The 15,008-nt window shown below is 43.3% G+C and overlaps 1 protein-coding gene across 1 annotated transcript in view; it reads left to right on the plus strand.

Moving 5' to 3' along the window:
* Positions 1–14,775, plus strand: part of POLR3B (RNA polymerase III subunit B) — a gene marked incomplete at its 5' end in the record, with an annotated part of 54,690 nt that extends 39,915 nt beyond the window's left edge. Inside the window, 3 exon segments of the mRNA XM_078774491.1 lie at positions 5,417–5,530; positions 13,112–13,285; positions 13,542–14,775. Of these exon segments, the coding sequence (XP_078630617.1) occupies positions 5,417–5,530; positions 13,112–13,285; positions 13,542–13,671 (418 nt within the window).
* Between the last annotated feature and the right edge of the window lie 233 nt (positions 14,776–15,008).

The raw sequence follows: 15,008 nt of genomic DNA on the forward strand, positions 1-15,008 counted from the left end.
ACCAAGACCAAAACGCATAGTCTAGGCAAGAAATTCAAAAATGTGCTTATTTAAGCTGTATGAGGCATTTTTGAGGAAAAGCAAACAAATAGGTTTTTCTGAAAGGGATTTTCGTGCTGAATATGAATATCTTGTTTGTGTTTCCCAAAATTGCCTAATTAGGTCATTAATTAAGGTCAAAGGTCAATAGGTGCAAAATTCAAGTTTTCACACAAATTATTTTATTTTTAATATCCAATACAGTGGCGAAAAAGTTTATCGAGTATCTATCATATTAAGCCATATATCGTATGTCAAAGATTTGAATTTAATGGAAAATGTGAGAAGCTCGCTGTTCGCTGTTCACGGTAAGAATTGTGGTACATGTGATAGGGACATGTGATATGTTCACATGTGATATGTTCGGAATTGTGGTACATGTGATTGGGACATGTGATATGTTCACATGTGATATGTTCGTGAGATGTGATATCACAAGTGATATCATGTGATATCACATGAGATGTGATATCACAAGAACGTGAGATGATATATCATCTCGTGAGATGTGATATCACAAGAACATGTGATATGTTCGCTGTTCAGTAAAGCTGTTCAGTAAATGTGAGTGAGTGAGGGAACAGTAACTGTGAGTTCTGAACTGTGAGTTGTGGGAACTGTGGGAACTGAACTGTGAGTTCAGTAAATATTCAGTAATGTGATGATATATCATCTCGTGAGATGTGATATCACAAGAACATGTGATATGTTCGCTGTTCAGTAAAGCTGTTCAGTAAATGTCAGGCACCAGAATCAATGCCACCATCCAGTGATGCTGCACATCACCATATACAGCGTGCAAATTACCAGAGCTTCATATGGAGAGAAGCGTGCAATCCAAACCCACTAATTCCTTCCCCAATGGACTCTGCTGGATGGAATCTGGCTGATGGTCTTCTCTCACTGGTGCTCACATCTTTACCCTCTATCCAAAAAGCATGCAAGGACATTGTACAGTGTGGCTGTACCAAGGGTTGCACCAGTGATAGGTGTTCGTGCAAGAAATGGGATTTGAAGTGTACGGACGCATGCAAATGCAGTGACTCGGAGACTAACATGCAAAAACAAGACTAAATAACGCCAATGCTAGGATATTGCCACAATACGGTTATTTGACACTTCATCAGTGTTGGTTTAAGGGGGTGAAATATAAATATAAAATATAGAAATATAAAAAAGGTGACATGTTCCTTTCTAATATATTGTTAGATATATTGTTGTCATATATTGAGAGGAAACCAAAATCAGTTTTGGTGGCCTACGTTGGAAAAGAGACAAATCCATGCGACCAAAATTGAACTGTTATTGAGATATTGGCAATTGAACCGTTATTGAGATATTGGCGATAGAATCAAGAATTCCTCTCATATTTTTCATTTAATTTGAATATTCAGCACATAATATGACGTTTAATTTGAATGATATGTAGAAAATTCTTGTAAATTCATCTAGGGGACGTCAAATAGGACCTTACGAAAATTTCATAAAAATTCGCATTTTGTACTAATTAACCCTTGACCCTAATTGGTGGCTAATTCTGCAAATTTCGCAAAACAAACAACAAAGTCTCATTCCCCTGAACCTAGACAATGATGCTATGCCATATATTCTTTTCACTGGTGCATTTTGACATGAAACATCAAAGGAAAATCGACTGACATGGCACTCCGTAGAAAGGTCAACCGTTACGGAGATATTCTCCATAGAAGTGAAATTTTCTTTCACATTTTCCATTAAATTCAAATCTTTGACATGCAATGTATGGCTTAATATGATAGATATTGGAAAATCTTTTTTACCACTGTATTGAATATTAAAAATAAAACTTTCTGTGAAAACTTGAATTTTGCACTTATTGACCTTTGACCTTAATTAATGACCTAATTAGGCAATTTTGGGAAACAAACAAGATATTCATATTCAGCACAAAATTCCCTTTAAGAAAAACCTATTTGTTTGCTTTTCCTCAAAAATGCCTCGTGCAATCACATTTGCTGGAAATTGAACCACTCTAGCAAGAGAAGCTCATTCCTGCGTTCGCTCAACAACTGCAAACCAAAATGACGAAGTTGTTGAGCATAGGACTGAATAGAAGGGTACGCAATAAAACGGAGCGCGCGCTTCTGGAGTCGTTCAATCTCATTGCTCTGAGCCCTTGTGATGCCGGAACCCCACACGGGCACACTGAACCCCAGCAAAGGGAGAATGTACACTTTGTATATTTAATCAAGATCGGGGGCACTCACATGGAATTTTTTCAAGGTACAGAGAACGAAGAGTCGTCGAACAGCACGAGATACCATCTGCTGAATTTGACTATTCCACTTCAGATCAGATTGGATTATAACACCAAGGAGAGTGAGCGATTGAACTCTTTGCAGAGGGATGTTATCAATGACGATGTTTAATTGGGGTAGAACATTCTGAAAGAATGATATTTGCATAATCTTACATTTCTCTGGCTTCGGCCTAACATCGTTAAGGCAACGCCAATCACCAAGTGCATCAACATGGGCTTGCATCGAACTTTGCTGAGTTCTGTTCAACACTTCAACCAGGCTCAAATCATTCATATATTTCCAACGATGTTCTGTTGTTGCAGCTGCGTCATTCACCAGAACAAGGAACAAAATTGGTCCCAGTTTCATCCCTTGTGAAACTCCGTAGGAGAGACGGAAAGAATGTTATGTGTTCCCTTGAATCGATCAAGAAACCTGGGATCGATCAGAAAGGAAACTACACACTGTTGGTAGGATGGAAGCATCAACCCCAAGCTGAATGAGCTTTTTGATGACCTTGGAGTGGTTGACCAGGTCGAAGGCCTTGGTAAAGTCAAAAGTGCAAATATTCGCATGATGACCTTGTTGGTCAAGATTTCGATGTGTAACATCCTGCATATGGACTAAATAGTGGTTGATAGAACTTCCTTTCATGTTTCCAAACTGTGCAGGATCAATATGAGGTTTAAAATCGACCATCAACCAGTCAGCAAGAAAACTCTCAAACACCCGAGCTAAAACAGAGGTAATTGAGATAGGGCGAAGCTGATAAAATTCAGTAACACCAGTCGTCTTAGGAATATTGCATATACTGAAGCACATTTCCACTTAACAGGGAAGTAACCATTCTGTAAGCATTTGTTAAATATCTTTGTAACAGGGTCTGAGATTCCCAGTGCAAACTCTTTGAAAAGACGAGCAGGTACATCACTGGGATGAGGAGCTTTAGATGCATTGAGACGTCTAAGACGAAAGTAAACCTCGTGTTGCTGGATTGCTGGTGGAGGCAGAGCAGCCGGAAGATATGCTGTAAGAGTTGCCAGGTCCAGTGGAGGTAACATAGTGCAGATAGAGGAAAAATGCTTGTTAGGATCATTAGCTAGCTGGTGAGGAGATTGGTCGGCAAAAGCAAGATTATAGGACTGCTTCTTCATTCTGGTCAATAATCTGATCTGTCTATGCCATTTTCCAGGCTCTGATCTTTTATGGTGTTCGACTTTGTTCTGAAAGTAAGATTCCTTAGCTTTTCTGATATGACGCTGAACTATGTTCCTGAGCTGACGGTGTCGAACAAAATCACCGATATCATGTGCTGCATTGCACTATTAAATGGAAAAGATTGTCCTTGAACCCTGGTTTGTCCCTCGGTTTCCACTCGATCGCCATCTCTTGAAAGCATCGTTGGTATTGCATCGTAAGAGTGGTTTGTAAAATTTCAACCATCTCATCAGGATTATCGATAGAGTTAAATTCAGCCCAATTATACTCCATAATCCACTGTCCAAAATTCCGGATAGATGATTCCCGAAAAGGTCTTGGTTTAGACCTAGTGGATTTCAGAGTTTGAATGGAGTCATATGGTCGGGCTATAACAACACAGTGATCACAAGATGCAATTGGGGCACAGATTGCTGCTTCAGTATAAAGTTCTTGAAAGTTTGTCAAAATCCTATCATGTACTGCATTGCCTCGTGTCGGTGTTTCAACTAACTGAGACAACAGGGCATGCTGCTCAATAACATCGGTGTGGAGGTCATTAAAATCCCCCATAATGAATACTACCACCTCCTCTGTTGAATTGATTAGGTCAACCATCTCAATGTTGTGGTCTGTTATCCTGATGGTGGGAAGTTTGTGGCGGAGCATAAACACATGCGTAGACATTCCTCATCAAACGCACGGTGGATGATGATATCATTTTAACCCAAATAATTTCAAGAAATACTGGAACAAGATTGTTGAACACCTGTCAGGAGTTGATATCATCTCGAACATGAAGTGCAGCTCCTCCTGATCATCAATCACAAACACGTATGATTACCTTTTCAAACAGTCGCTAGTGCTGTTTAACACGAAACTGAAATACATTTGGAGGAATCCGGACATCCATGAGGCAATCTATGCTCATCACATCGACGATCGCACCTGATTGTAGATCTACTGTAGTCTATTTAACCCACCATGGTTAATAACACGGCCCTTCCTGCCGCTTCTGTGGAGTTCTTCCAAGGCGTTTATTGTGGCGTTTTTCTAAAGCCGCTTTTCATTACAAAAGTAATAACAATACCTATGATATTAGGAAACAATATCCCCCCTCCCCAAGGGGTTTTCATGATGTGCGATATTGCCCTTCACTCTCTCTCTCTTCCCTCTCCCCAACACCCTTACGGAAGTAAATTGTATTATCGGGAATTTAGAATGGTGAAGCACATTCTGATATTTTAAATGACCTGATCCAACATGAGTAATAGTAATAATAATTGGCAATAATAAGGATAATAACATGACTCCCCGTCGCTCCCTTAGTGAGCGGGTGTTCTCGCTCATTATCGGGAATTTAGAATGGTGAAGCACATTCTATTTTAAATGACCTGATCCAACATAAGTAATAGTAATAATAATTGGCAATATTAAGGATAATAACATGACTCCCTGTCGCTCCCTCAGTGAGTGGGTGTTCTCATTCATTAAAAGTACATTTGGCCACAGTGTATACATATTTTTTTCAATAAGGTTGAGGCTTATGGAAGAGCAAGGTAATAGAGGGTTAAAAAGCATCAAACTGATAGTGGGACCACAGTTGGACACAACAGGCAAGGAAATTAATGAAGAGGAAAAGAGGTGAGGTCAGGGAGTGAGAAACATTGCAACCCTGCAAGTACCAAGGTCTGATTAATCAAGGATTGCAGGTATGGATGGGGGGACTTCTTTTGAATCATTGGATGTAAGATGGGACTGAACAGCCTCGGGAAATTATCATGTGACGTGGAGTTTAATCCCAGTGTGGTGTTCCAACGTTTATGCATCTTTCTTAGACCATAACACCAACTTGACAGGTCTTTAATGTTTTTGTGGCTTGTGCCTTCTTCCCCACCCAGGGAACCCCTCGAGGCCTACATCTACTTTGGGCCTGTATACTATCAGAAGCTGAAGCACATGGTTCTTGATAAGATGCACGCCAGGGCTCGGGGCCCACGTGCTGTCCTTACCAGGTACCATGTACAGCTCTGTTGATTTTTGTGTACAGGAATGCCTACAGGTAGATACCATTGCTTATCCTCCACCACAGTTAGCTACTCCAAATGTATCTGGCTACAGATATGCCGCCAGGTGAAGTGTTTAAATTTCTGAAGGCACATCTAATCAGATATGTGTGAAAGAGTTGAAAGGTTTTGAGCATTATGTATTCGTGTTGAATATTTATATTTATTTATTTTCGAAATGCAGGTCTGGTTCATAAAATTTGAATAACATGGCGAGAACTGGGCTGAATGCTTAAATCTATTATAAATGATCAAGTGCTCACTTTTCTTTGACATCTGACATCTAAATAAAGATTTAACAATTTTATCACAGGAAATGCAGAAGGATACTGAAAATAAATTTACTTTTAATAAAAATCAGTGGAGAGGTTGGATCTGGAACAATGGTGAAATTATTAGATTTCGTTGAAGATTCGGATCCGGCTACTAAAATTTAAGTGATTCTTCACTATTGGGAGATAGGGTCAAAAACAAAATAAAGCAGGATATCTCAAAAAGTTGTGGTCGGATTCGGACAAAATTTGGTGGACCGGTTGGGTGTTTTCGGGAAATGGATTAGATTTTAGTGAATATCTGAATATTTATTCGTATAGGAGAATTATTATTATTATTATTTTTAAATGATTCTTCACGATTGAGAGATTGGATGAAAAACGATATGTACAACATATTTCAAAAAGTTGTGGATGGGTTTTGCCAAAAGTTGGTGGATGACTTGGTTAGGTAACAAGAACAAGCTGATTAAATTGTGGTTCAGGTCCAAATCTAGATCTGGCCTATCACTGGGATACAAAACGTCAACTGTTCAGCCTGGTGGATGTATACGCTCTACCGAGTGCCGTTCTAGTTATAGATTGTTATGTCTCCTGATGCATGTTTACTGTACGAATGTATCTCGACATGGGAAGGTATGCAACAAATCCGAAACGAATAAATCAGCGGTCACGGCACTCACTGATGATGGAAAGTCAGTCAGATATTGAATGAATGAATGATCGTTTTAAGGCCATTTTCCCCACTAGAGCAGGGGTTAGCCTTGCGGGCCCCATGACAATCATGGTTCCCTATTTGAGGCAGTGTTTTTATGGCCGGATGCCCTTCCTGGCACCAACCCTTGGTCGCCTCTTACGATGCGCAGGGATACGGTGTACCTATTCTAAACTGGGGTACACACTGGGATCATTCATCCCAGCAAGCTGGTACTCAAATTTGCCAACCTCGGAAGGATGACAGGCTGAGTCAACCCCCCTGGTGTTAATTTAGCGATCGACCGGGATTCGAACCCAGGATCCTAGGATCCCAAGCCGGCACCCTAACCGCTAAGCCAACACCAGGCACCAATATAAGTCAGTCAGATATTGGCTGTTTTCAATCCACGGTATCTGGCATCTTTAAATAACTTCGAGAGATCTCGAATCGATAACGGTCTCGATCTTCGGTCCAATACCGATAACGGTCTTCGATGACGATCTCGATAACTTCGAGAATAACTTAAATAAGATCTCGCGAGATCTTGGAGACGGCGGCAGGGATTTTTTCGAAGCTCCACACGGTCTCCACGTTTTCAAAGTTAAGTCTGTTCACAATTGTATTTTGTCGAAACTGTATTTATCTTTCGGTGTGTGAACTTAAAGTGTGCCCCTTAGAAGTTTCTCGGTGTTTATCTTTCATAAATTAATCGTTTGTTTGCCGCGTCTCTAGCGAGGCCTTGCAGCCTCAGGCTTCCCCCATCGAAGGTTGTTCCTTCCTTCGCTGTTTTGCTAGGTTTTTTGATTTTCCCTTCTCCCCCAAACTTCACCAAACATAAACTCTTTGTCTAACGTTGTAACCCCCCCCACCCCCCACCCATCCCCTCCCCCAAAAAAACAAACAAAAAAAACTTTTATTTCCCTTTCTCCTCGTGTGCTTTTGTTCCATCGTGCGCCTCTGTCCATGTGCGCTGTCCCGCCCCGGCCCCGGCCCCATTATCCCCTTGCCTTCCACCTTCTGCCCTGTTCAAGTGGCTCGTGGTGTCCCTCTCGGCTCCCTCTTCCCGCTGGTATTTTTTTGAATATAAGATTGTTCTTCACGGTTCTGTTTAAATATGTTTAAACTTTCCCCTTCAGTGTTTTATTCAGTGGTTTATTACAACACGCTGTTTTTCTTCCTATTTAGAAGGCTCCTTTCAATTACCTCTTCAACTCATTCCATTTCAAAAAAATATTCAATCTCTTATAATTCTTTCTCACTACATGCTCTAAATTCTCATTCATTCCACCCCTCCTCCATCGTTCTTAAACGGATCGCTAACTTGAAAATCACAACAAACCCAATTTGTTATAAATGCTCATCTTTCATAAATCATCCATTTTCTAAACGTCCTCCTTGCCCCTCCCCTCCTAATCTCCCCCCTTGCCCCTCCCCTCCAAATCTCCCCCCTTGCCCCTCCCCTCCTAAACCCCCCCTTGCCCCTCCCCTCCTAAACTCCCCCCTTGCCCCTCCCCTCCTAAACTCCCCCCTTGCCCCTCCCCTCCAAATCCTCCCCTTGCCCCTCCCCTCCAAATCCCCCCCTTGCCCCTCCCCTCCAAATCTCCCCCCTTGCCCCTCCCCTCCTAAACTCCCCCCTTGCCCCTCTCCTCCTAAACTCCCCCTTTGCCCCTCCCATTCAAAACTCCCCCCCAACCCCTCCCCTTCAAATCTACCCCCCAACCATCCCTCCCAAATTCTTCCTCCTCCCACCTCCTTCTCAAAGCTGCCTCTTCCCCACTTCGTCTCCCTTCAATCTCATACCTCCACCTCCCCCAACCTTCAACCCTCCTCTGCCCCCCCCCTCAAACAACCCCTCACTGTGCCTCATCCCATCACCATCAAACCTTTCGTCCTCCTCATCCTTCCCTTTCTTGTAACTCTTCTGTAATCTCTGCCACACTATCAACTGCTCTTCCTACCTCCCCCTCTCATCCTTCATCTGACCCTACCCCTACCCTCCCCTGTCCTGCACCCGATGCTCCCCCTCTCTCCTCATTAACGGTATGGACCTCAAACATCCGGGGCCTTCGCTCAAACCTGATTGATCTCTCCATTCAGGTTGCTTCTGACAATCCAGACTTGATCTGCTTAACAGAAACTTTCCTCCTTCAAGATGTCTCTGATTCCTTAATATCTCTTCCTGGTTACTCCCTCCTACGGTATGATAGACCTGAGCCTCGTCCTGGTGGTGGGGTGGCTATCTTTATCAAAAACTCTCTTCCTCACTCTCCTTGCACTGCCCTCTCTCCACCCCACCCCCAGGAGTACCTCTGGCTACGGCTTCCTCTCTGCTCCCAACTTTTGTTCATATGTGTTCTGTACCGTCCTCCAAACAGTGATGACTCCATTTACATTTCGCTGTCGGACAACATGGACCAACTTCTATCAACTCATCCAAACTCTCTCTTCCTCATATGTGGCGACTTTAACTGTCATCATGCCAGCTGGCTGGGTGTGGGTTCATCTCTCACCAGCCATGGCACCTCAGCAAAGGACTTCTGCGACTCATTGGGACTGACACAATCTGTCAATTTCCCAACCCGGATCTCAGTCAATGGAGTATCTTCTCTTCTGGACTTGGTTATGACTTACTTCCCTGCAAATGTCTGCTGCTCTTCTTCTGCTCCAATCGGTTCTTCTGATCATGTGCTTGTTAAAGTGGACATCTCTCTGGCCATTCTCAGAGAGCCTCCTCAGCGCCGACGAGTCTGGCATTTCACTCAGGCTGACTGGCACAGTCTGCAAGCAGCCATCAATCATCTGGACTGGTCTCCCATCTCTACTGCCTCTGACATAAATTCTTCCAGGGAATTCTTCCAAAGCAAACTGCTCTCTCTCTCATGCACAGATTTATCCCATCTCGTCTTCAGTTGTCTTACCCTTCCTCCTGTCCATGGTACACTGAATCTTGTGGTGAGGCAGTTGCCCTGAAACAACTTGCCTTTGCCTCTTGGAAGGCGAATCCAACTGAAGTCAATCTCAGTTCTTTCCACCAAGCTCGGAACAAGTGTGTGTCTACCCTCAGGAGTGCCAGGAAGCACTATCTTTCCACACTCAAGATTGAACTCTCAAACCTGTCTCCTTCCTCCAAATCCCGGTGGCATCTGTCAAATCGTTTCTGGTGTTTGTTCCCCCTCCATCCCCTCCCTTACCTCAAATGGCTACACAGTTGACACCGCACGTGACAAAGCCGAATGCCTCAACTCTGTGTTTGCCTCAAAATATTGTGTCCCAAACCCATCTCTCTCTGTTCCCACCTTTCCCAGTCGAACCAACTGCTCCTGGACTCTGTGTCCTTCTCTCCTGACAAGGTGGAGAAGTTTCTGTCAAACCTCGACTCTGATTCTGCAACTGGACCAGACGGCATCAGCCCACGGGTCCTAAAATCCTGCTCTGCCACTCTATCTCACCCTCTCTCTGTTCTTTTCACCCTCTCTTATGCTCAAGGTCATCTGCCAGCATCTTGGAAATCAGCTAACATAACCGCTTTACACAAAAAGGTGCAAAAACAGATCCTTGCAACTACAGACCAATCAGCCTGCTTCCAATTATCAGCAAAGTCATGGAATCCATCATTGCTTCGGATATCAAATCCTTCCTCTTCTCCAATGGCTTGATCTCTGATCATCAATTTGGATTCAGACCAGGTCATTCTACTCTGGACATGCTGCTTCTGCTGTCTCAATAATGGATGGAGGTCCTCAATGCCAAACAGGAAATCAGAGCTGTCTCACTTGACATATCACGTCCTTCGATACGGTCTGGCACCCAGCTCTGCTCACCAAACTCTCCTCCTATTGTATCCATGGAAATCTCCACTCATGGCTTGCGGACTTCCTCTCTGGTCGAAGGCAACGTGTGGCCCTGAATGGATTTCTCTCATCTCCCCTTTCTGTTCTGGCTGGAGTTCCCCAAGGTCGTGTTCTGGGCCCTGTGCTATTTCTGGTCTTCATCAATGATCTCTCCGACTCTCTGGAAAATCCTCTCTATCTCTTTGCTGATGACTCCACTATCTGCCGCTCCATTTCTCATCCTTCAGATCGGCAGTCTGCAGCCTCCTCACTCTCTGCAGACCTGGAAAAAATCAGACTGGTCAAGCAAGTGGAACATGTCTTTCAATCCTGACAAATCACACACTCTTACAATGTCTCTCTGAAAGGACCGACTGGAAAACCCTCCCATCTACTTTCTCAACAATCCTCTCCAAGAAGTTCTGTCGCTCAAGCTTTTGGGTCTCACTATCTCCCATGATCTTTCTTGGGAAAACCACATTTCCAAGCTGGCCTCCAAAGCCAGTCGCCGACTGGGCATCCTCCGTCGTGTGAAGTCCTTCCTTGGCACACCTGAGCTCCTCACCACATACAAGGCTTTCATCCGCAGTTCAATGGAATACTGTTCCCCCCCTCTGGGCTGGTGCTCCTGTCTCACACCTAGCTTGGCTTCACGCTGTTGAAACCAAAGCTTTCAGAATCATTGGAATCTCCTGGGATGAAATTAACTCCGAGAGCCTTTCACTCACTCACCGCAGGCAGGTTGGTGGTCTTTCTGTCTTCTACCGACTCCTCTCCGGCCTTGCTCCCCCAGCTCTCTCTGTGCTCTGTCCCCCCCAATATTCCTTCAGGTCGCACAAGATCTGCCTGCAACCCTCTTATGGTTAAACTGCCAAAATCTAGGCTCTCTGCTCACCTTCACTCCTTCATTCCCCTTTTCTCCCGCCTCTGGAACAAACTCCCCCACTCCCTTCAATCCCACTCCTCTCTCTCCAGGTCTTTAAAACAGCTGTTCACCACCATTTCTTATCTTCCCCCATCCAAAACCTTGATCTTTTCTACCCCCGCTAATTCACCCCAGATACTTTTTCTTTTTCTTTTTTTTAAATTCCAACCTCTTTCCTGGAAGTCCTTGCAGTGTTCATGTTTTATACCTCCCCCAAAGCCCTCCCCCTCCCACATTTCTCCCGTTGTCCTTGCTCTCAAATGTTGTGTTTGTGTCCTTCTCCCTCTCCTCTCTCCCCTCTCTCCTCTCTCCCTCTCTCCCCATCTTGTCTGCCGCTCCCCTTATTTTTTGTCTTTTGTGTGTCGGTTTGACTTTTTGTGTAATTAATGTTAGCTCTTTCACGAGCCTCGATCTTGTATACAAAAAAAAAAAACCACACTGGGCAATGGGCATGGTGTCACATCATGCAGAAATAATTCTGGATGGAAGAGGATCACCACATTAATAGATGGCAGGAATTGGCTCCAGTCTACCAAAAACCTGGCTCGCACGTGAAATGATGATGGCGTCAAAGCATCCAGGTTTACAGTCTACTGCTGTCTCTGTGACCTTGCATTTCTGTGTCAGATGCTGCCAATGAATGCATCCCAGAGGATGAGACGACTAGTGGGCCTAATGTAGGGAAATCTGGTCAGTGGAACAATGGTCAACTGTTATGTTCACGGACTAATCAAAATTTTGTATCTCCTTTGGTGACGCGGGACCCACGGAGTATGGCGCAGTCTTAGAAAGACGTATCGCTCTACCTGCTTGCAGTGGAGTGTCAAGTTTCCGCAAAGCCAGATTGTATGCGGTAACATGGCATGAGTTCCATGGTTTAGGGCCTCTACCTGCTGAATTGATGCAGCTGTGTACCAAGACGTGCTGGAACATTTCATGATCCCGACTGTTGAGGTGTTGGTCACAATGACAATCTTCCAGCGTGATCTGGCCGGAACGACATGGAACATGGCTGGAATGTTCATAGGCCTGGCTTGCTGCACCTGAGCCTGACATTGTGGTTTTATCTTGGCCTGCAAACTCGCCCAATTTAAACCCAATATAATATCTGTGGTGCACTGCCAAATGCAAGCTGAAATCACTCGAACGCCAAATGCGTCAGGAACTGAAGGATAAACTGGTCCGGTGCTGGGAATACATCACGGTAGAAGAATTGCAACCCCTCGTCGTATGAATGTCCCGCCACATAAAAGCTGTGATCGAAGTTGAAGGAGGACACAAAGTGTGGCCCAAAAACATATTATTCTAATTTTGTGGAATAAACAAATGGATATTCTGATACTGTATTTTGAAATGACTGTCTCATGTTCAAATGATCATTTTTCTTTGTTGAAAGGACATATGATTTTTCAAACTTTTCCAAGAGAATTGTTTGTTCTTTCTTTAGACGTCTGATGTCTCGGCCAAATTGAGTGCTGGATCGTTTCTAAAGGATTTATTATTTATTAAGCAATTGCCTGGTTCTCGTTGCGTTTTTCTAATTTTCTGAACCATACTTGTAGTTCACCTTAATCTCAATTAATTTACTCCATTCTATTTGATGAAGCAGTTTCCCCAAAATATTATTTTTGTATTTTGCCACAGAAGCGTTCTTGTCACATCCGTATTATTTAGTGTAGCAAATGCAGCATCACCAGTAGAACTGGTTTCGCTATTGCTAGCTGCTGTTGTGTGATTTGTACTTTGGAAGCAATGTTGTCTGTGCAAAACCTTATTCAGCCAATGTTGCATTTCTGATGTGTTCAGGCAGCCAACAGAGGGCCGCTCACGGGATGGTGGCCTGCGACTTGGTGAAATGGAGCGCGATTGTCTCATTGGTTACGGGGCCAGCATGTTACTGCTAGAGCGACTCATGATCTCAAGTGATGCCTTCGAAGTGGATGTCTGTGGCCAGTGTGGCCTCATGGGTTATTCTGGCTGGTAATATAGCTATTGTCCCCACCGTCTTTGCACTTCTTTTACCTCTCCCACCCCCCGTTCTCTATTTCACCTCTGCGATATCTTCGCTTGTTTCCTTGCCTCCCCACTCCCCAGCTCTCTATTATCCTCAACTCTCAGACCGCATTTTTCTTCATTCTTCTTGCTCTCCCCCTTCTGCTCCAAGTTTAGCAATAGATTGTTTTTTGTGCCTCATTAATATGTCAACACCTGCCTTGTTTACTCCTCGCTGTGGCAGGTGTAATTATTGCAAGTCCTCGTGTCATATTTCATCCTTGCGCATCCCCTACGCCTGCAAGCTGCTCTTCCAGGAACTTCAGTCCATGAACATAATTCCGCGCCTAATGCTGACCAAGTACAACGAATAGTCCACTTGAAGTGTTTTGGCCGCAAAAGGATGACCAGGGCCATGAGCTTTCGTAAAAGGGATTAACACCATTTTGCAGGTGACTTGCAGCTGTTTGAACTTGTACTAGAGCAAACTGCTTGAGGTCTTCATGAAATGTAGTAATAGATGTGCAAGCATCTTTTTCAGGTTTGACGAGCAAAGATGGCTTACCTATCTGGTAAGGTGTTCCCGATCACTTTTGAGTGGATGGTTTATAATTTAGTTTTTAACTATTTCATGTATTTTCAGATGCCTTTGAAAAGACAGTTAACATTTAAATTTTTAATACGTAGCTGCTCTGTTGGGTGAGTTGATGATGGTTTCCTTTTACACTTGGAGTAAATGGTGTAAGTATAATATATCTTTATGCTTTATAACATCGAGTGTTGCGAGGAGTGCTTTATCCTAAGGGAAGCATAAGTTGTAATTATATCGGTTTGATGTGATTAAGGTGGGGGACGTATTTGGGTTACAAAAGGCGATGGAATAGAACTAGCTCAGAATTTTTTTGATGCAAAACACAAAAAGCAAATGTAAACAAACACAAAAGGCTCTGAGATAGAATGCACCAATAAGCAGGAAATTAAACGTCGGTGGATTTTCCAGTGATTTTCGAGGAGGCAGCTTCGTCTCGTGGGCAACCATCACTGCTGTTAATTAATATTTCTGATTGTGCGTGATTAAAGATGAGACCTTTTTTGCCTCGAGGAATCGATAGTGAGTGAAATTCACTGAAGGTGCATTTTCTTTCAAGCGGTGTGTTTTTTTTTTTTTTTTGCCTGTGAATATGGAGTACAATTTATATATGATCAGTTCTAGTTACAGTATTTATTCAGTTTTTGAAAACCCCTTTTTGTTTTTGTTTAAAGAACAATTAATTGTTGCCTGATTTATTTAAATAAATAATCAGTGCCGCATATTGTGGTTTGAGGGGTATGCCACTAGTTCTTGCAGCTAGGCTGTGCTCCAGAGATGGATACATATTCTGCTGGAACAGTGGTACATCTTGTGTTGAGAATCATCTCTTCTGTGAAAGACTTGTTCTCTTTTTCTACATTCAGTAAATAAACAACTCTCATTTCAACCTTTTGGGTTTGTTTGATTAATTTCTGATTTTGACAAAGGAGTGCAGTGAAAATTTTGGGGCACAACATCTGCATATAAACAAACAAGACCGGAAACAAGTACAGATACATTCAAAGTACACCGCCCCCATGCCAAATAATTAAATATCCAATAGCGTGGCATTGCCGGGCGCTGCCGCAGAGCATCTCATAGAGCATTGGGAGGGAGAGGTGTACACTAATTGATTGATTA

The sequence above is a fragment of the Myxine glutinosa genome, chromosome 3 (assembly GCF_964187855.1).
Source record: "Myxine glutinosa chromosome 3, kmMyxGlut1.1, whole genome shotgun sequence".
In the NCBI taxonomy this organism is placed as follows: Eukaryota; Metazoa; Chordata; class Myxini; order Myxiniformes; family Myxinidae; genus Myxine; species Myxine glutinosa.